The sequence below is a fragment of the Rhinopithecus roxellana genome, chromosome 4 (genome assembly GCF_007565055.1).
Source record: "Rhinopithecus roxellana isolate Shanxi Qingling chromosome 4, ASM756505v1, whole genome shotgun sequence".
Lineage (NCBI taxonomy): Eukaryota > Metazoa > Chordata > Mammalia > Primates > Cercopithecidae > Rhinopithecus > Rhinopithecus roxellana.
The window spans coordinates 42,211,502-42,235,722 of record NC_044552.1 but is presented as its reverse complement, the minus strand read 5'-3'; the positions used below and the strand labels follow the sequence as shown (position 1 = coordinate 42,235,722).

At 32.3% G+C, this 24,221-nt stretch overlaps 1 protein-coding gene across 2 annotated transcripts in view; it reads right to left on the bottom strand.

Moving 5' to 3' along the window:
- EYS (eyes shut homolog) overlaps window positions 1-24,221 on the bottom strand; it is a 1,930,870-nt gene that overhangs the window by 1,312,451 nt on the left and 594,198 nt on the right. For both annotated transcript variants that reach the window (XM_030928557.1, XM_030928558.1), the window contains exon 12: window positions 15,653-15,774. In XM_030928557.1, coding sequence (XP_030784417.1) covers window positions 15,653-15,774 — 122 coding nt within the window. The remainder of the gene's footprint in view (window positions 1-15,652; window positions 15,775-24,221) is intronic.

Sequence of the window (24,221 nt, the reverse complement as noted above, 5' to 3'; positions counted from 1 at the left end):
TTCCTGCTCATAGTCTCCCTGTTGCTCCCAAAGGTAGATCCAGAGCTTGGTTGGGACAAGGATTTCAATTATAGCCTGGATTGCCCAGCTTCCCAGTGAGACTGTGCATCATGGAGGCAATCACTCTCCATCTCATGCACTTTTCACTCACAATTTTCTGCTGGAGTCTGCCACATGGGTTGTTACCTGCATTTTTTTTTCTAAGTACCCAAAGTTTTCTTTCACTCTAATGTTGATCTCCCGTGTTCCTTTTTGCACAGAAGTTCACAATGTGAATCTTTACACACAGTTTTGCTATTTCTAAGTCGGTGAGGTATACTAACAAAGCCTCCAATTAGCCATCTGGTGAAAGAAAAGTGTTTAAAAACTTTGAAAAAGAGATAGACCCTAAAATGTAGGTATTTATAAAGAATTTCTATACCAAGACATATGTTAATTGTGATTTACTGTGAAAAGCAAGAGCAAATATAAAGATTATATAGGCGATATACGTCTTTTTTTTTTTTTTTTTTTACAAAAGAAAGTGGAGTTATATTTTCTCATTCTTAAGTCAAGGAAGAATTTTATGGCTGAATCTTTTAGTATAGGACATTGGGAAACATAATGGACCATGACTTGATGTATGGCTTTGCAAGAGGTATAGAAATGTTCAAATACACATCTTTTAAACTGATTCTCCATGAAAACTGAAGGCAAAATGTAACATGCTTAGTGTGGGAAAAAAAAAAAAAAAGGATTATTAGCTTGAATAATGTGCTCTAGACACAGATCTAGGAGAAACACATAAAACGGATTTCTTATTTTTATGTGAGCTCTTTGTGTTTGTCAGTTGGCTTATCATTTTGAAAGCTGATAGTTCTCAGGGTATGCATTGGAAATGCCCACAGATTATTTAGCAAAACAACATTGATCTGGGAAGAAAGCTCTCTACAAGAAAAGAAATATCCCTAAATCAAACTAGCAATACAAAATCTTACTTACCTAGAAATACACTAAGAAAAGTTATTGATTACTTACATGATCAATTCTATAGATTGAAACAATTTAGAATAATAAATACAGAAATAAAACTTTTCACCATTAAATTTATGTCAAAACTCCCCAGCATAAGAAAAACCACAACATTGAACAACCCCTTCATCACTAATTTGGCAAGGAATCGTAAGTGACAATAAAAAATAATGTAAAATCTTAAGGGCTCTGGTGTAAGAAGTCCTAAATTCTATATTTCTTCTGCTAATAACATGTCATTGGAAAAGCAACTGATCTATGTAATTTTTATATCCCCCTATAAGAAACATAAATAATATCAGTATATCATCTGGCTGTAGTTATAATAAAAGTCAAATTAAAAGTTTCCATGAAACTCCTTTATTAAGATAAACCTAATAAATAAATAATTTAATTTACATTTAATATTTCTCATGCTGAAAAAAAAGATGTATTGATGTTTTGAGAATAGTTTATCAGAAATTACTACAGAAGGAAAATTTTCAAAAGCCCAACAAATAGCAGGGTGTAAGAGGGTGGAAATGAACTCTGAATGGGCACAAGGAAACTTTCTAGGGTGATGAATAAGTTCTATATTTTGGTTTTGGTGGTAATTACACAAGTAAGTGCAATGGACAAAACTCCTTAAATTGTATATGCAAAATCTCGGCATTTTATTATGCATAATCACAATAAAAAATGCCCAAAGCTATTGAACACCTTATGGAAAGTCTATTTCTCTAAAAACATTGCCCCTTCCTTCCCCATAAAAAGAAAGAGTAAGGGAAAAAGTCTACTTCAAAAGAAAAATGCAGGACCTTAATTAGACCATGTTTTTTTCAAGAACTTAATATCAAATTTTGATTACCTTTCAAAAAAAGAAAATACAGATTTTGCAGTAAATAGTATTCTCATGTACATTTTTTCCTTTGTTTCCAAATGTGTATTACCTTTCTTCCACAGTTCAATAAAAATAATTTTACTCACAAATATCATAATCCTAAATGTCACATTTTGTTTTTGTTGCAGTCGTGGTCATTGCCCTCCCATGCAACATTGAATCTGAAACAAACAATAACTAATGGCTTTCAATTCATTTCTAACGAGAGCAATTTCTGAATATTTCTGCATCATTCTGTTTTTTTTTCCTGGTATTATTTTTTACATGTTTCTTAAATTTTACAGTTCCTAGTACTTTGCATTAAAACAATTCATCATCTTTAAAAACAAACGTTAAAAAAGAAGAAAACAAGCAAAATCTATTCTTAGGTACGGTACTTTTTAAAAGTCCATTTTAATTTTTTTTTTAAATTTTAGTTTATTTTTAATTGACAAGTAATAAGGCAACACTTTTTTTTTTTTTTTTTTTTTTTTTTTTTTTTTTTTTTTTTTTTTTTTTGAGATGGAGTCTTGCTTTGTCTCCCGGGCTGGAGTGCAGTGGTCGGATCTCAGCTCACTGCAAGCTCCGCCTCCCGGGTTCACGCCATTCTCCTGCCTCAGCCTCCGGAGTAGCTGGGACTACAGGCGCCCGCCACCTCGCCCGGCTAGTTTTTTTTTTTTTTTTTTTGTATTTTTAGTAGAGACAGGGTTTCACCGTGTTAGCCAAGATGGTCTCGATCTCCTGACCTTGTGATCCGCCCGTCTCGGCCTCCCGAAGTGCTGGGATTACAGGCTTGAGCCACCGCGCCTGGCCAAGGCAACACTTTTAATCTGAACTTGGTATTGTGGTTCTACATGAAATAATGAGATAAGCTAATATTAAATGATTTTTTCTAACTATACTTCTAAATAATTAAAATTATCTTTCAATATGTTTCTATACAGTTCTGTGAATAAAATTTAAAGATTTTATGTATGGCTATGCTAAATTATAAACTTCTGGGCTTCACTAACCATATGTTTTCATAACTGCACTCAGAAGACATCAGAAGGTGCTGGGGTTGAATTGTAGCTCCCCAAAAGACCTTGAACTCCTAATCGCCAGGATCTCAAAATGTGGCCTCTTTTGAAAATAGTCTTTACAGTGATATTCAAATGAAAGTGAATTCATTAGGGTGGGAACTAATTCAATAGGACCACTGTCTTCTAAAAAAGGGGGAAATTTTGATACAGAGATAGGCAGTCACACAGGAAGAAAACTACAAACCTTGAAGGGTGAAATGAGGGTGATTCTTCAGAAGCCAAGGAATGCCAAAGATTGTCCTGACAAAGTAACATAGAAGGTATACGGGGAGTTTTACAATTACTATGATACCTGATAAACTGTCTCTTCCTCCATTCTTTCAACTCAGTTTCAGTCAAATAAGAGAGTTCATCTATTCATTCAAAATAAGGTCTTTAATACCTTTTCTGTTTATCACTGCCTGTCTTCAAATAATATGCCACTTCATGTATAACGTAATAGCCTTACAACAAGATACTGTGATTTCCCCTTTTCTTCCTTTGTACTACTCTTATCAAAAAGCAATTTTACTTAATCAGTGATTTCTAAGGCCTATTTGTACAGTTATAATTGGTTGTAGGATGTATTTATCTGTCAAAAAATTACACTTAACTCCTGAGTTACTCCTTTTTGATAAAATTTGAACTACATGAGGTTCCAACTTTTCCAGTGAGAAAATAATAATTATTTAGTCTTCACAAATTTGTTAAACCTTGCAAACTGAGCGATATCATACATATCAACATATGTTGCCACTGGCAACATATGTATGATTATATACTATAAGCAGCATCAGATGATGACAATCTTAAACCATGGATATGGAATCACACCTGTCTTGTTCTGGTATTTAGATTTACTACTTTTTAACACTGTGATTTCTGCATAAGTTACTGAAAATATCTAAGTTTTAGTTCTTCCATATATAAAATAAAATCTAACTAAGAGATTTACTCAAGAACAAAATGATACAAACTGTTAGTGTCTGCTATAGATAATTGCTTTAATTACTTGTGTGAATTTATTGAATCTGTCTAAAAGATAATTTGATAAAAACTACTCAAATATTAAATGTAGACCATGTTGATCCAGCAGTTACACTTACAGTAATTTATTCTACAAATATACTTGCCTACATATATAAAGAGGCATATATAATTAATTCCCAAAGGAATAGATTATGATTGCAAAATATTAAAAATTAACTGTGTCTGTTATCTCTGCAAACTACAGTGTAGCTGTACCATAAGGGGATGAGTGATCTACCTACCCACACATATTTTGTTCAAACCTCTGGTTTTTTTGAAGGAAAAAATCTTTTAACTCTTAAAGATAGATACTGTACCACAGATTGTTGTTGCCTGAACTAAAATTTTGTCATGGCTTTGCTTTTATATTAGCACTTAAGACTTCTATGCATAAATAAGGTTAAAAAAAAAAAACGCAAAACAAAATCTCTGGTAACACACAACACACTAAAGTTTTCATAGCTTTTATTTGATGTGTTAAAACACACAAAAACCAACATAAGATTTTACTTAATAAATGTCAGATTTTTCCAGTTATTATACCCATTACAAATTTTAAACATATTTTTATAAGAGACATGAAAATTTTAATGCATAGTGCTTCATGATATAAGGCATCTATTTAAATACTTCTAAAATATAAACTAAGAAAGAAAATTCTCACAGTCAACTGGGAGCAAACCTTCATGTTGTCTGAAAGTCAGCTTTGTAGTGTCCATAAGAAAAGCAGGCCAAAGCGTCAACACAAATGCCAACTGCACAGGCAGCAAAGAGCCAGATGCTGTTGGCAAAACATGCTCCAGAGTGTGGCATCTGGGTCCAATAACGGCCATACAGAGCCCCATCTGTAGCTAAAGCTGTTGACTCTGCTTTGGGGGAAGAAAAATCAGAAATAAAGAAGGCAGTTAAATTTTAAACCGTGCCAGGAATAGCAGAAGGCAGGTTGCAGTCAGCATTCAAATTATATCCCTAGCCCAATTTGCTTTTTAATGTCTTGAAACTGTGTAAACACTAAACTATGTTAACTCCAGTTGTTTAGAGACATGATCACATGTAAGTAGTTCAGTAACTTAGGACACACAAATCACCTAAATAGATTTGATATTTCATCAAACGTTCATTTATCGAATTTTTTTCTCAAGGAATATAAGCATATGGCCCATGAAATGCAATTCTAATTTGATCTATTAAAATATGTAATTTTAAGTGTTCATTGTGGTATATAATTTTCTTCAAATGGCATAAAATTTAAGACTCTTCTTTACAATTTTTATAATATTTCATTAGAATAACTCTTCACAAAATTAAATAAGATATTCATGTATCCTTCACTGAGACTCTTTAAATTTTTGATCAGTGGAAATTTGTGGGAAAGCTACAGAGAACCTTAATCCTTAATCAAATAAAATTTTTCAAAATTATAAAGGGATGATTAAAGTAATCTCTTTTTAGTGTTATTTATTGTGCATATAGATATATAAAATTGAATTAGTTGATATCTATATGATTAAAAAGATTCATCATTTATAAAATGCCACACTAATCTTATCTATGCATATATTTTTGAAAACAAGATAAATGTTTTAAATAACAAAAACTATGATATTTAGAGTGAACTATATATAAAAAAGTTAACTAAAACCTTGTGGACAGAATATTATTTATCACCATAATTCTGTGAGACATTATTATTGTTGATTCTACTTTCTAGCTAAGGAAACTGGAAGCTTGCAAATGTAATGTAAACTTACTTATCCCAATTCACATCAACCTTTAGAGAGAGAATCAAACTTAATATGCAGACACTGCAGACACTGTGATTGTAGAACCCATATTTATTCTCCCTCTCCCCAATAATATAAATATAAAATATAACATGATAGAATCATTTCTGTAATAGCAGAAGAACTAGTCAAAAATACACTCTTCCATAAAAGAAACCTGTACATTGATAAATACAGTTGAAATAAGCTGTTTCAGAACTATGCAAATGAACTAAAGGCTTGAAACAATCTCCATGTTTATTCAAGAAAAATGATTGAATCTCATAAACCTAATTAGCTTTGTGGTTGTAAACAACCATCCCTCTCTCCCCAGCTCTTTAATGGACTTGAAATCCAACATCATTGCAATTAGGGGAGCTGAGAAACCAGCAACCTAATAGCCAGTGGAGGGGACAGTAAAAGTATGAATCTGACTCAAAAGACTCTTCCCAAGGAATGTCACTATTTCATTGGTTTGACAGCACTCTGAAAAACTCCAATCTCAGGGACTGACTTTATTTGGCCTGATTAAAAATTCACTCTTATAAAAAACCATATATCTAGAGAGTTTGTTAAAAATAATCAGTGGCAATTGCTTCATATCACAGTGTTTGAGACAATAATTCCAGTTGAGGGCAACTCTAGGTTGACCAATATAATTAAAGATTTAATAACTCGGGAATTAGATGTACCTAGAAGTCTTTGAAAGCTAGAAAAAATCCTAGAAAACTAGAAAACATCACAGCATGCAAGTGTATACACAGGCCTAAGAAATATATAAACAGCCCTAATCTCTGATCTCTGACTAACCTTGAGGCTCTATACAAGCAGAAAGTAAAGAATAAAGTACAGTTGTAAACTGCCTGGCTGAGCGCTGAAGACATGTCTCAACATACACACAGAGTCCTTCAGGAAAGGTTAGAAGATGTTTTAGCTCCAAAAATTTAAGAAAAATCTCTGTCAAATTATTCATTTTAGCTGAACACTAAGTTAATCAAGCAGAGACTTCAATGGCCACACATGGCAAAGAACAATCCCAGTGAAACACTAGACAAACAGTAGAAACAACAAAATCAAAAACAGTAACTGCTAGGAAAGAGCAGGATTTGATTTCCAGATGTACCAAGTTATACTATTTAACATGTCAAGTTACCAGAAAATATTATAAGTCATACAAATAAATAAAAGTATGGGCCATGCACAGAAATAAAACCAGTAAATAGAAACTGCCTTTGAGGACACCTGAATACTGGATTTACTTGACAAATATATTAAGTCAGCTATGGTAAACTTGTTCAAAGATAAATAGAAACTATATATAATCAATTAAGGAAAGTAGGAGATCGACGTCTTACCAAAGCAATAATAAAAATAAAAGAAGAAATTATTAAATTTTTTTAAAGTTGAAAATTATAAAAACTGAAAAACAAATGTATAAGAGAAAAATAAACAACTTCATCAAAAGTGGTGAAGGATATGTACAGACACTTCTCAAAAGGAGGCATTTATGTGGTCAAGAAACATATGAAAAACAGCTCATCATTACCGGTCATTAGAGAAATGCACATCAAAACCACAATTAGATACAATTTCACGCCAGTTAGAATGGCGATCATTAAAAAGTCAGGAAACAACAGATGCTGAAGAGGATGTGGAGAAATAAGAATGCTTTTACACTGTTGGTGGGAGTGTAAATTAGTTCCACCACTGTGGAAGACAGTGTGGCAATTCCTCAAGTATCTAGAACTAGAAATACCATTTGAGCCAGCAATCCCATTACTAGGTATATACCTGAAGGATTATAAAACTTTCTACTATAAAGACACATGCACACGTATATTTATTGCAGCACTGTTCACAAAGCAAAGACTTGGAACCAATCCAAATGCCCATCAATGATAGACTGGATAAGGAAAATGTGGCACATACACAGCATGAAATACTCTGCAGCCATAAAAATGGAATGAGTTTATGTGTTTTGCAGGGACATGGATGAACACGGAAACCATGAATCTCAGCAAACCAACACAGGAACAGAAAACCAAACACTGTATGTTCTTACTCATAAGTGGGAGTTGAACAATGAGCGCACAGGTAGGGCAACATCACACACCAGGGCCTGTTGGGTTGATGGGTGCAGTAAACCACCATGCCATGTGTATGGCACGTGTAGACCTATGTAAAAAACTTGCACATTCTGCACATGTATCCCAGAAGTTAAAGTATATTTTTTAAAAAAGTTATTGGAAAAAATACAATAATTACAAATTGAGTGCAACGAGAGACTTAATTTGGCAGAAGAAAGAAGCAGTGAACATAAAGATAAGTTTATTAAGATAATTGTTTCAGAGGATCATCAGAAAAAAATAAATGCGTAGATCCTCAGAGATCTACTCATACATGAGAGTTCCAAAAGGAAAAGGGATAAATGCTTTGAAAAAATAATGGCCAAAACTCTCTGAATTTTATGAAAAAAATGTTGATCTACACATCCATGAATCTCATCAAACTCAAAGTAGAAAAAATTCAAAGAAATCGAAAGTTAATCATGACAGTCAAACTGTCAAACACAGAGATAATAGTGATAGCATTGAGAAAAAAGTGATTTATTACATACAAGGATCCTCATAAGAACAATTGATTTCCCATCAGAAGCCACCATGTAGACGAGACAGCAGCAGGATGACATATTTGAAGTGCTAAAAGAAGAAAATACTATCAACCATGAATTCTATATCCCACAATGCTACCTTCTAAATTAAAGCAGAATTAAGACATTTTCAGACAAATAAGAACTGGGAGAATTCATAACTAGCAGACTAACATATAAAGAATAGCAATGATAGTCCTTTAAGCTAAAATGAAAATAAACTATAGAATCTTAATTATTCACACATAAAAATAATGAGATCCAGTAATGGTAACTATATTAGTAAATATTAAAACTAGTATAAATATGCTTTGTTCATAACTCTTTTCTCTTTCTATATGATTTAAAAGATGGAACATAAAGCCATAATTATAACAGCTTGTTGATGGGCTTATAATGTATAAGATATAATTTGTATCACAATAATAAAATAAGGGAGTAGAAAAAAGGGGGGCAATGGTGGAGCAATATTTTTGCATATTATTAAAATTAAATTGCTATTAATGCTATGTAATTGCTTTATCTTAAGAGGTTACTTGTAATCTATAGGGCAACCATTAATTTAAAAAAATACAATAAATGTAACAAGGGTATTAAAGTGGTGTATCAGAAAAATACCTATTTTACATAAAGTAAGGCAATAATGGAGGAATGTAGGAACAAAACAGAAAAAGACGTATAGAAAACAAATGGCGAAATAGTAGAAGTAAACTCTACCTTATCAGTAATTAAAATAAATGTAAATTGAGTAAACATTCCAATCAAAAGACAAATAATGGCAGAATGTGTTTAATGAAAAAATTGTTCAACTATATGCTATTTGTAATAGACACACTTTGTATTCAAGAGTGAAAACTAAATTCATGGGAAGAGGAAGGAGGACATAATGAAAATTAAAGCATAAATTAATAAAGCAGAGAATCAAAAAGCAATAGAACAAAACAATGAATTCTAAAACTGGCACTTTCAGAAACTGAAAAACTATTAACTATACTGATCAAGAAAAAATAGAGAAGATCCACATTACGAGAATCAGCAACGAAAGAGAAGAAAATACTACACTCTTCCAAAAATAAAAAAAGGATTCAAAGAGAATACTAAACAATTACATGCTAACCAATTATAAAACCTAATTGAAATAGATAACTTTATAGAAAGGCAAAACCACTGAAAGTAACCCCCAAAAAGTATGGCATATCAATAAACTTACATTAAGAAAAGAGATTGATTTAGTAATAAAAATGTGTTCCACAAAGTAAGCATGAGTAGGTTGCTCTACCGGTAAATTTTACCAAATGTTTACAGAATAATGAACACCAATCCTTCTGCAAACTGTTCCAAAAGAGAAGGGGGAAATTCTTAACATATTCTATGTGGCTAATATTACCCAGATACCAAATCCAGTCAAAGATATGACAAAAAATGAAAAATACAGATCAATATGCCTTATGAATACAGACCCCAAGTTCCTTCATCAAGTACTAGCAAATGGAATTCAGCAACATATCCAATGAAATATACATTATGACCAAATGGGATATATATTAGTACTGCAAGGTTGGTTTTAAATTAGAAAATCACTGAATGCAAAACACCATATTAATAGAATATAACACAAATTACACATAAAAATAGCTTCATTGATAGCATTTGAAAATATTCAACACTTTTTTATAAAAAACAAACAAAACACTCAACAAACCAGAAACAGAAGGGAATGTACAAAATCTGGTAAAGTGTCCTATGAAAAATTTACAGCTAACATCATATTTTTTTTATGAAAGACGGCTTGATTTTCTTTTAAGATCAGGAAAAAGACAAGGATATTCAGTCTGTCATTTCTATTCAACATTGTACTGGAAGTAGCTGGGATAATTAAACAGAAAACAGAAAAAAAAGTATCGATATTGGAAAGGTAGGAGCAAAATTATCTCCATTATCAGATATTAAAAATCCTAAGGAATTGACCAAAAATTATTATAACTAATAAATAAGTTTACTAATGTTAAAAAATACATGATCAATATATAAAAATCAGTGGTGTTTCTACACACTAGCAAAGAACAATCTGAAAATGGCATTAAGACAATTCCATTTCTAATAACATAAAAAGATTCAAACTCTTAAGAACAGATTCTAAGAGGTACAAGTATACATTGGAAACTATAAAATATTATTGAAAGAAATTAAAGAAGATTCAACAAAGTCCCTATTAAAGTTATGGCTGCCATTTTCTTTAGAAAGTAACAAACTGATACTCAAATTCATATGGAAGTACAAGGAGACCAGTTTAGCAAAACAATGTTAAAACAAAAAAAAAAGAGTTGGATTCATACTTCCTGACTTCAAACCTACTAAAGGCTACAATAAGAGGGTGTGGTATTACAATAAAGATAAATAGAATATAGTGTCCAGAAATCCTTACATGTTTGTCTAACTGGTTTTAAATAAAAGTACCAAGATAATTTAATGTGGAAAGAATAGTATTTTTAAGAAATTATCCTGAGACAACTGGATATTCCTGTGTAGAAGAATGAGGCTGGACCCTTACCTCACACACCACACATATAAATTAATTAACTCAAAATGGATTATATCTCAATATAAGACCTAAAAATATAAAGTTTATAGAAGAAATTAAGGAATAAAATTATTGTAATCTTGAGTTAGACAACAATTTCTTAGCTATGATATGAAAAGCAAAAGTGACAAAAGAAAATGAGTCAATTGGTTGTCCTCAATATTAAAATTGTTTGTGCCTCAAAGGACACCATGAAGAAAAAGACAACTCACATAATAGAAGAAAATATTTTCAAATCATATTTGATAAGGGGATGGTATCCAAAATACATAAAACGTCTTACAACTAAAACAAAAGGTACATAACTCCATTCCCAAATGGGCAGATGATATGAGGAGATAGTCTCCCAAAAAGAGATACACGAGATCAGAAAGCACATGTTAAGATGAGCAGTATTATTAGTCCTTAGGGAGATGAAAATCAAATGTGCATTGAAATACCACTTCACACCCACTAGAAGGGTTAAAAAGACAAACATCAATAAATATTGGCAAGATGTGGAGAAGTTGACACTCTCATACACTGCTGGTGGTACTGCAAAAATAGTACATTCACTTTGGAAAAGAGTTTGGAAGTTCCTCTAAAAGTTAAGCATAGAGTTACTCTATGATCCAGCAATTCTACTCCTAGTTTTATATGCAAAACAATTGAAAATATATGTCTGGATATATATTATACATGTTTATAGCAGCATTATTCATAATAGACAAAAAAGTTGTAATAACATGCTTATCAGCTGAAAAATAAATTTGCTGTAACTTTATGATGTAATGTTAATTAATCATATTAATTAGAGACAAAGCAAGGAACATCACCCAAACCAAAAGACTAACAAAACAATCACCTGTCATGGTTAATATAAGTAATTGTAATGTTATCTGGCCATAAAAAGGAAACAAAATCCTTATACCTGCTATGACATAAATCTTGAAAACATCATGCTAAGCGAAACAAACCAGTCACAAAAAACATATATTGTATGATTCAATTTATATGAAATGTCCAGAACAGACAAATCCCAGAGATAGAACGTTGATTAGCCTGGCTAACATGGTGAAACCCCATCTCTACTACAAATATACAAAAATTAGCCAGGCATGGTGGCAGGCACCTGTAATCCCAGCTACTCAGGAAGCTGAGGCAGGAGATTCACTTGAACCCGGGAGATGGAGGTTGCAGTGAGCCAAGATCATGCCACTGCACTCCAGCCTGGGAAACAGAATGAGACTCCACCTCAAAAAATATATATAAATATATATTTGGTTATTAAGCTTTTGGAATAATAGCAATAGCTACTCAGAATTTTTCTTTTATTGCACTCCACAGTAACTGAACTAATTTGTATTCCCAACAACAGTGTTTAAACTTTGTCTTTTCTTTTTCTTTTTTTTTTTTTTTTTTTTTTTTTTTTTTGAGACGGAGTCTCGCTCTGTCGCCTGGGCTGGAGTGCGATGGCCGCATCTCAGCTCACTGCAAGCTCCGCCTCCTGCCTCCCGAGTAGCTGGGACTACAGGCGCCCGCCACTTCGCCCGGCTAGTTTTTTGTATTCTTTAGTAGAGACGGGGTTTCACCGTGTTAGCCAGGATGGTCTCGATCTCCTGACCTTGTGATTCGCCCGTCTCGGCCTCCCAAAGTGCTGGGATTACAGGCTTGAGCCACCGCACCCTGCCTCAAACTTTGTCTTTTCTCTAATGCCTTACCAGCATCTGTTGGTTTTTAAATTTTTTAATAATAGCAATGCCGGTTTGTGTGAAATGTTTTCTCATTGTGGTTTTGATTTGGATTTCTCGGATTAGTGATGTTGAACATTTTTTTTTTCATATGTTTATGAGGCCCTTGTTAAATCTCAAAATGTCAGAAAGATCTCAAACTAATGATCTAATATCATACTTGGAAAACCAGAAACAGAAGAGCAAACTAATTACAAACCTAGCAAAAGAAAATAACTAAAATCAGAGCATAACTGAACAAAATTAAGACCTCAAAATCCAGGGAAAGAATAAATTTAAGCAAAAGTTGTTTTTTTGAAAGCATAAACAAGATTGATAAACCACTGTCTACATTAACAAAGAAAAAAATGACAGAAGATCCAAATAAGTATAATCAGAGATGACAAAGGTGATATTACAATGGATCCCACAGATGTAGAAAGATTCTGAGAGACCCTTATGAACACTTGCATACACATAAACTAGAAAATCTAAAGGAAATCGATAAACACCTGGTAACACACAACCTCCCAAGATTGAATGAGAAAAAAAATTGAAATCCTGAAAATACCAAGTTTTGAAATTGAATTAATAATTTAATAAAAACAAGCTACCAACCAGATAAGCCCAAGACCAGGTGGATTCATGCCAAATTTCACCAGATGTAAAAAGAAAAGCTGGTACCCATTCTACTGTAACTATTCCAAAATAAAAATTAAAAAAATCAAGTAGAAGGAACTCTTCCCTAACTCACTCTATGAAGCCAGTATTATCCAGATACCAAAACCTGGCAAAGATACAACACAAAAACACGTTATAACCCTAGATGTAAAACTCCTCAACAAAATACTAGAAAAACAAATATGGCAGCACATCAAAAAGTTGATTCTCCAACTAAGCTTCATTCCTGGGAAGCAATTGCTTCAATATACACAAATCAATAAATGTGATTCACTCCATAAACAGAATTAAAAACAAAAAAACACATGATGATCCCAATAGAAGTAGAAAATTTTGCTACAAAATACATCATGTTAAAAATCCTAAATCGACTAGGCATCTAAGAAACATATCTCAAAATAGTAAGAGTCATCTATGGTAAATCCACAGCCAACATCATACTGAATGGGCAAAGTCTATAAACATTACTCTGGAGGACTGAAACAAGCCCAGACTCACAAGTCCTATTCAACACAGTACCAGAAGTCTGAGCCAGAGCTATCAGGCAAGAGAAATAACTAACAGGTATCCAAAAAGGAATAAAAGATTTCAAACTATCTCTCTTTACTGATGATATGATTCTACACCTAGAAGATGCTGAGGACTCCACCAAAACGCTCCTGGAACTGATAAAAAAAAAAAAAAATTGGTAAAGTTTCAGTATACAAAATTATTGTGTACCAATCAGTAACATTTCTATGCACCAATAACATTCAGGCTAAGAGCCAAATCAAGAATCCATTTACAATATGCAATCCCATTTACAATAGCACACACACCAAAACCAACCAACCAACCAAACAAACAAACAAAAACCAAAGAATACATCTAACCAAGGATGTGAAAAATCTGTACAAAGAGAACTACAAAACACTGCTAAAAGTAATGAGTAATGACACAAACAAATGAAAAAATATCCCGTGTTCATGGCGTGGAATAATTCATATCATTAAAATGGCCATAATGCCCAAAGCCACGCACACATTCAACCTATCAACCTACGAATGTCATTTTTCACAGAATTAGAGAAAATCTATACTAAAATATATGTAGAATGAAAAAAGAGGTTGAATAACCAAAGCAATCTTAGAGAGGAAACAAACAAAAAAAAAAGACGGAGGCATCACGTTATCTGATTTCAAACTATACTGTAAGTCTATAGTAACCAAAAACAGCAGGTCAGCAAGGCACTAGTAAAACAACAATAATAACGGACACATAGATCAGTGGAACAGAATAGCAAACCCAGAAATAAAGCAACATACTGACAGCCATCTGATATTTGACAAATCAGCAAAAATAATCAATGAGGGAAGGCCCCCCTATTCAATAAAGGGTGCTGGGATAGTTGGCTATCCATATGCAGAGGACTGAAACTGGACCCTTAACTTTTGCTATATACAAAAAAGTAACCCAGGATGGATTAAATATATAAATACAAGACCTATGACTATAAGAATCCTAGAAGGAAACCTAGAAAACACCATTCTGGACATCAACCTTGATAAATAATTTATGAGTGAGTCCACAAAAGCAATTGCAACAAAACCAAAAATTGACAAGTGAGATTAAACTAAAGAGCTTCTGGATAGCAAACTATCAACAGAGTAAACAGACAACTGACAGAATGGGAAAAATAGTCACAATCTATGCATCCAACAAAGGTGTGATATGCTGAATCTATAAGGAACTTATTTAACAAGCAAAAACTAACTCCATTAGAAGGTGGACATAAGACATAAACACCTACTCAGAATTTCTATTTAGAGTTTCTTCAGAATTATCATCTAAAAACTAATTAATACAATTGAATTATGGAATATGTGGATAGTTTATATTATAAAATATATTAAAAATTTACTAAAATAATCCAAACTCACAATAATCTCTAAGTAAAAAATTGGAAGTTTTAATTTGGTGGACTCACTCCTTTCTTGGCATAGTGTGGTAGTTATCATACTGCATGGAAAGGTTCAAAACAATGTTAAGATGGCAAAAACATGTTTTGAAGAAGTAAATGCATTTGTATCATTTACCATATCAGAACATTGCATTTTCAAGTTAAAATTAGTTTATACTTTGTTGACATCTGGCCTTCAGTATTTTCAAATTTCAAATGATTGTGACACTATCTTGTTAGTGAATGGCTCTTCATCTCTGGGTGGTTATTTTAATTAAATATATCTAAAGTGAAAATAATGTCTGGATGTATCCGAAGGACACTGAGCACTCCAAGTAATTTCATGAAGAAAACTAAAAACGTACTCACCGATAGCTTTTGCCAAGGTCAGTACAGGTGGAATTGTTCTTGCAAGGATTCATTTTACACTCATTGGATTCTTGCTCACAAAAATTTCCTTCCCAACCAGATAGGCACACACGCTGGTAGCTCTAAGGGAATATGAAATTATATATTTTTAGGCTATTTCTTACTATTAAGCCTATAATATAGATATTACTCCTGGCTATTTTGAAATATTTGTCAATTTATAACTCTTTTAGTTTTATAGAATGCCAATACTCCCCCTAAATGACTTTGACCCCATTTTTAAAACTGTGTGAACAGTATTCTTTAGTATCTAATTAAATAAAGTTTTCTAGTAATTCAATAGATTCTGCAGAAGGTATTAAAGATTTAAGCATTATGCTTACAATGTAGAATTATTATCTTTGTTAAATGTTTTAAAAGAAAAATAGCATGTTAGTAATATGATGGTAGATGATGGAGTATAACTAAATAACTAAATAACTCAGCAACTAGCTCACAAGTCAAAAATATAACTATAAATAAGGAAACTTTTGACAGATTTATTGTTACAGATAAATATTTAAAATAAATTAACAGAACTTTTGGTCAATCAAAATCGTAAAACTTTTCATGGTGTTTTTCTTAAACAGAGAATTGCCCTATGAAGATGTAATTCAAAATACTAGAGGTAAAATTTTGCTTTCCTAGTATTGGGCAAACAAACAAACAAAAGAAACACTTTAAATTGCTCTGTGAAAATACTTTCTATGTGAAAAAATGTTTTTGAAGAATAGAGCTCTTTTCAAAATTAGATTTGGGGCTTGTTTCTGTAGAGAATCTAGATATAGCATTATAAAAATGGTAAAATCAGCATTAACTTATTTAAATCTGCACTTTTCAATAGAGTAGCCACATGTGGCTACAAAACATTGAAACATGGCTAGTACCAGTTGAGATGCGCTATAAATATAAAATACACATTGACTGTTGAAAATTTAGTATTAAAAAGGAATGCCAAGTATCTCACTATTTTTTTTTTTTTTACTATTCACATTTGGTTGAAATGGAAATTATTTTGATATAAAGAGTTAAATGAAACGTATGATTTCAATTAATTTCATTTATTTCCTTAACTTTTTTGTAGTGGCTACTAGAAAAGTTAAAACACAAAGAGAGATCTCATTTAATTTCTACTGAACAGAGTTGTCTTAGATAATGCCAGCCCAGTTTCTCCATTTGTTGATAGAGTTAAGAAGTCTATACACTTATAAGCACAATGTGATGAGTAGGAGCCCTGAGATTACAAAACACATCTTAGTTTAATACATCTCAACATCCTGTGCAGATCTAGCACCCTAGGTTTAATTAATGTTGATTAAATAAACAAAAAAGAACAAACATGATATGATCAATAATGTAAAGGCTGAAGTTAGTACCCAAAACAAAATTCAAAATGATCCTGTATCAGTTTGCTACATTTGGACAACATTTTTTTTTTTTGACAAATATAACAGTGAAACATGGTAACCAGAAGAAAAATAAATTTATGCCCCATGCATGTGCATTTAAGTTACAACAGTTTAAATGTATAAGAAGTTCTACTCAGTACTGTGCTTTGGTTGAACAGGGCCAACTGGTTTTCCATGCTAGTTATTAATAACTAGCTTAAAAGCACAAGAATGAGAGCTACCTTATCAATGTTGTGCTTTATTCCTGACACATATACTAATTCTCCACTCGGAATATTCTTTAAGAGTACTCAAGTTTTGCTGGATTTTAGCAGCATTTTTTTCCATGTACCGTGCTCCCTACATTGTTAACTTCCTCCAGGAGTATGGTAACATTTACAGTTTTCATTGGTTGTGTTTGGCTTATTTTTTTCTTTTTTTGTAAACATTAAAATTCTTTTTTTGTAAACATTAATTACATAAAAATTAAATATAATGATTATATTTTGTTTTATGAATGTGCTATGTAAAATGAAAGCAATTCCACAACAGGCAACACAACATCAGCTGTGGTGAATGGGAGAAAATCATCCCACTCAGTAGCATAAATGGCATATGCATAAAATCTTTGGAAAATGCCCATTCGTTATGTTCTGAAATTCCTCATATTAAGGGGTATAAACTATTTCTGTAAAGACAAAAGCATAAACACACTGCTGGTTTTTATTTTGATGCCTCAATAATATTTTGAAACAAATTTAGTGAGTCTAAAAGTCAATCAAATTTTTCTGTAAATTCATATATTTCTTATAGGCTAATAACTATTGGTATTTTTAATAACTTGGTAATTACTAGAAAATTATCAATTTCAGGGTATCATTATCATTAAATGATACTATAGCATTGAATTCCAGATATGATAAACTATGTACAAAAAGAAAACATAAAATGAAGGAAATAGAATTTAAAAATTAAAATTAAAAAATGTAAACAACGAAGAGAACAAAAGTGCACAGCAACTAAAAATAACCCAAGTTTGAGGATTTTTATTCATCAGTATCTCACTTGATTCAGAAGCATTTTCCTGAATTTAGACATTCTTGTTGCAAAGCAGTTTCTCATTCAACATTGAATAATTGATTCCAGTAATTTAAAATAACTGTTATTTAAATTTCCACTGGTCAATACAGTAGCCACATATTAAAGTAAAACACTATTTTTAGAAGCACATTTTGAGCCAATTTTGATGGAAGAGGAAAGTATTATTAAAACATTTTTACCAAAAGGAGTAAAGGTTTGCATGATTTATTAAATTAGAGTCGTATCATTTTTTTACTTCTCACTACAAAGTAGGCATTACTCTTCTCACCAAACTTAGATAAAACAGTTTATGTCATTTGAAAATAGGCATGAGACAGGAAAGACAGAAGATGATAAAAACACAGGTCTAGCATATTGAACTCTGCAGTCAGTGAGAAAAATATAAAGACAAAGCTGTCAAGTTTGATGGTTGTAATTGCATAAACTATATAGTAGTTCACTTTTTCAGATCAACAGCCAGATATTTTAAATGTTTTGTTATCAGTAACATATGTACTAAAGTAAGATGGATGGCATAATTGTGAACATGTCTTCTGAAGTTAGATAATTTTTGAACAATATCTCTGATGCTTATTAAATCTCTAGACATCTAGTATATTAGTTTTCTCTTACTGCCTAAAAAGTTACTACAAATTTAGTGTCTTAAAACAACATAAATGTACTGTCTCACACTTTCAATAAGTCAGTGTGCAAGTGTCAGTTACCTAAATCATTTGCTTTTGTTCTCACCATGCTGAAATCAAGATATTGACTGGGATGTGACCTCATCTAGGAAATGCAGTTCTCTTCCAAGTTCAATGATTGCAGCAGAATTCATTTCATTCTGCCTCTAGGACTTAGGTCTCCTTTTCTTGCTAGCTACCAGGTAAGGACTACTCTCAGCGTTTAGAAGGTATTCACAGGTCCTTGACACATGGCCTCCTCCTCTCACAGCATGCCAGTTTGTTTTTTTTAGAACAGGAGAATCTCTGCTGCTACTTCTTGTTTTGTTAAAGGCCCATCTAATTAGGGCAGCCCATCTAGGACAACCATATGTTTAATTAAATAAAAGTCACTTATAGGGGGTGTTAATTACACTATAAAGTCTCTTTCTACATATAATATAATCATGGAAGAAATATCATATTTACAGGTTTCACTCACACCCAAGGGGAGATTTTACAGGGCATGTATACCAGGAGATGGGAATCTCAAGGATCATCTTATAATTTTGCCTTTGATATCTACTAATGAACTTACTTTTTCCAAGTAGACTACTCAAGTCCTCTAAGCCTCGGGTGCCTTCATATGTAAAGTACTAACAATTTCTACTTCATAAATGTAGTCAAGGCTTGAAGGTAGTAATAACTATAATTTCTTAAGCCTAGCGACGAATAATTATCATTAATTAGTAGCAGGCATTGCCTCTAGGCAAAACAGTCTAGATTTAACAACATCAAGGAATAATTGACAGAAGTACCACCATTGGCTCAAACCTATTCATCTATACATTACTTATTTTTATAAATATTTAAGCCATATAATAAGAGATAACCAGAATAGGAAAAACAAAAGAGGAAGAACAAGATAACCCGGCAATATGTAATTAACAAACACAGACTTACACAAAGTGGATAAATATAAGAAAATATAAATGAGGAAAATGTATTAAAGATGAAATAGAAAATCACACTAAACCAGTAAACATTTAAAAGTATACCAAAGGAGGGAGATTTGCTAACATAGACTCAAACAAAATTACTCCCAAGTCTTTATTTCCTCTCTTATGCCACATAGGTGAGGAGAATAGAAAAACAGGAAAAACTACTCAAATTATTTTTTGAGACTATCAAAACCTAGCTACCAAATTCTGGCAAGCATATAACAACAAATAGAAATTTAGCCAATATTTTTAGGATCAAAAAGTCAATTTTTCTTTAAAAAAACATAAGTTTAGATAGTCGAAAACAGTAATGTATTTAAAATATATTATGTAATTTGAGCTGAAAATATTCCAGAAATGGAAATATGCCTCAACACAAGAAAATATTTCAGAGAAGGAAAATGCTTTTATCATTTCAGAGCAGAAAATTATTTTACAAAATTCAATACACATTCTAAAAATTTCTTTTAGCAAATGAAAACAAAATGGGAATGTACTTATATTAACAACTATCTACAAAATGATAAATTAAAAAAAAACCTGCCAAACATCAGTTTACCACAAACAAATGTAGAAACTGAATGAAATATATATATAGTATATATATATAGTAATTGTAATATATATATAGTGTGTGTGTGTGTGTGTGTGTGTGTGTGTGTTTGTATATATATATAGTAATTGTTGAATTGTTACAAGAACTGAAGTTGACTAGATCTTCTAAATCTAGAGAGGCAAGAAGCAAGCTAAGTTAAGACTATAGTGGGCTCTGCTTTTCAAACCAGGACATTTGTCCATTTGCTGCCAGATAAGTAGTTGCATCTAGATAAGCAGAAAGAAGTAGCAGGAGTTTTCAGCAGCTTCTTAGAATGAAAAGGAAATACTAGCATTCAGCTTGGTCAAGGAGATAGGTCCATGAAGAGAAGAACAGAGAGTGAGCCCAAAATTTGGTCAGCCCTATTCTACAGAGGCACTTTTTCCCTTTCAACCTTGCATTTGTAGTATGAAATTACATAAAAGTAAAGCATTAGCAGTCTAGTAGTGCAAGGCAAATAAAAGTTGGAGTTTAGGGCCTGAAATATCTAATAGTCTTATTAAACACTTCTAGCTTTCAGTGAACACAACAGAGGGACATATCTTGAAGAACAAACCAGAAAAACAAAACAAAACAAAAACAAAAACAAAATCAAAAACAAAAACAGCTTAAACTGCCTGAAAACCACACGTGCCTAAAATGTGATCATGTATTCCTATTCTGTCTGCCAGAAAAATAATAATAATAATAATAAAATCCTCTTTGGAACATGTTAACATTAGATGGAGCTTTTCAATGTTTGAAACAAAATGTCTGCTATTCATTAAAAAAGTTTCTTAAATGCTGATTACCAAATGTCAAGAGACAAACTGACAGTAGAAACATATGAATGAGACAGTGTGATTATTGGATAGAGATTTAAAAATACCTATGATGAATACATATAAAAATATAGAAGACAAATAGGGAATTCCACTAGAAAACTGAAATCTATAAAAGAGACAAAGAAGAACTCTGAGTTTGAAAATTATCACCTGGAATTTAATAATTTAATATATTATTTTAATAATAGACATATTAGAGAGAAGTAATAAACTTGCTAGTAAAAAATATACAGATTGAAATATTTATATAAAGGATACAACAGTCATAAAAGAAAACAAAAGAAATATGGGAACTAATGAAAATAGCCATTACTTGTTTAATTGGAGTATCAAAAAAGAAGGTAGAGAAATTGGGCAAAACCAATATTTGAAAAATTATTGACTGAGAATTTTCAAAAGATGATAAAAAAATAGTAACCACAGATTTAGAAACTTCTCAAGACGTCTGCTGGATACATAAAAATAAAACTTTGTCTAGATTAAAACTTCTGAAAATGAAAGACAAGGAGTAAATCATGCAGGCAGTCAATGCACAAAGACATATTATCTTCAAAGGAACACAAAGATCACACCTTACTCCTCGGTATCAGAAGCAATAACTCAATGGGCCAACATCATAATGTAGTGAAAGAAAATAACTGCCAACCTAAACTTCTATACCCAGTAAAAACACAGTTCAATTATGAAAGCAGAACAAATTCACTTTTTACAAAAACAAAACCTGAGAACTTACTAAAGTGTTTAAAATTGTGGGAGTTTGTTGACAGAAAACCTGGATTTAAATTCAGGCTCTAAGAATTATGACTTACATAATTTTAAGCATGTTACTTAATTTCAAGGCACATCAGAAATAATGCTACCTGCCCAATGAGGGTGTATTAATTATAACACTTAGTATAGGACATAATATAATATCTAACATAGTAAGACAACCATAAATTTTAACTAAAATGTTCTGATGTCCTGTGACTTGTCCAGGTAAGCTAAACTACTTCTCAGTCTCTATGATTTTTGTTTCCTTTAATTTCTTCCACCTGGAATGACTTTGTCTGCTTCCACCAATCCCTGACCATACTTTCCCAGTTTTACCCATCTCTAAATGTCAAAACAAGTGCCACATAGTACCTGAAGGTGTGATAATTTCCTTCAGTATACCTTCTCACATTTACTGTTTTAGATTTTATGATACCTTTAAAGCACATTAGTTACTTATGTACATGTAAGCTGTATTCTGCTTAGTGCTTATTTTATTTAAAAAGATCTTAGTTATATTACTGTGTATTTCTCCAGTTTCTAAAGTACAAATTCTAAGAGGGCAGAAACTTTCTATTTATTTATTTATTTATTTATTTATTTATTTATTTATTTATTTATTTTTATTATTTTTTTAAATTTATTTTTTTTAGCTTTTTTTTTTATTATTATACTTTAAGTTCTAGGGCACATGTGCATAATGTGCAGGTTTGTTACATATGTATACTTGTGCCATGTTGGTGTGCTGCACCCATCAACTCGTCAGCACCTATCAACTCGTCATTTACATCAGGTATAACTCCCAATGCAATCTCTCTCCCCTCTCCCCTCCCCATAATAGGCCCCGGTGTCTGATGTTCCCCTTCCAAGTCCAAGTGATCTCATGGTTCAGTTCCCACCTATGAGTAAGAACATGCGGTGTTTGGTTTTCTGTTCTTGTGATGGTTTGCTGAGAATGATGGTTTCCAGCTACATCCACGTCCCTACAAAGGACACAAACTCATCCTTTTTTATGGCTGCATAGTATTCCATGGTGTATATGTGCCACATTTTCTTAATCCAGTCTGTCACTTATGGACATTTGGGTTGATTCCAAGTCTTTGCTATTGTGAATAGTGGAGGGCAGAAACTTTCTTTACTCTGTTCAACAATTATCATCATAATAACATTTAGAATAGTGTCTAATGTTTGACTGAATAGGTGCTAGAACTTGGAACATCTATAATGATATTCATTGGTACTAATATAGTCATGGAGGATATTTTATTTGATTTCTAGATATTTAATAATCTTATTTTCCTAACAAGAAAAAAAGATTTTTTTAAAAGAATTCATTTAAATAATTATTTCATTACAATCAACCAAAAGCAGCTCTATAAATGAAGAAATAAAATCCCCATTGAAAGAAAACTTGGATTGGTTCCATTTTGAAAAGTTTTTTTTTTTTTTTTTTTTTATTTTTTTTTATTATACTTTAAGTTCTAGGGTACATGTGCATAACGTGCAGGTTTGTTACATATGTATACTTATGCCATGTTGGTGGGCTGCACCCATCAACTCGTCAGCACCCATCAATTCATCATTTATATCATGTATAACTCCCCAATGCAATCCCTCCCTCCTCCCCCCTCCCCCCTCCCCCCTCCCCATGATAGACCCCAGTGTGTGATGTTCCCCTTCCCGAGTCCAAGTGATCTCATTGTTCAGTTCCCACCTATGAGTGAGAACATGCGGTGTTTGGTTTTCTCTTCTTGTGATAGTTTGCTAAGAATGATGGTTTCCAGCTGCATCCATGTCCCTACAAAGGACGCAAACTCATCCTTTTTTATGGCTGCATAGTATTCCATGGTGTATATGTGCCACATTTTCTTAATCCAGTCTGTCACAGATGGACATTTGGGTTGATTCCAAGTCTTTGCTATTGTGAATAGTGCCGCAATAAACATACGTGTACATGTGTCTTTGTAGTAGACTAATTTATAATCCTTTGGGTATATACCCAGTAGTGGGATGGCTGGGTCATATGGTACATCTAGTTCTAGATCCTTGAGGAATTGCCATACTGTTTTCCATAATGGTTGAACTAGTTTACAATCCCACCAACAGTGTAAAAGTGTTCCTATTTCTCCACATCCTCTCCAACACCTGTTGTTTCCTGACTTCTTAATGATTGCCATTCTAACTGGTGTGAGATGGTATCTCATTGTGGTTTTGATTTGCATTTCTC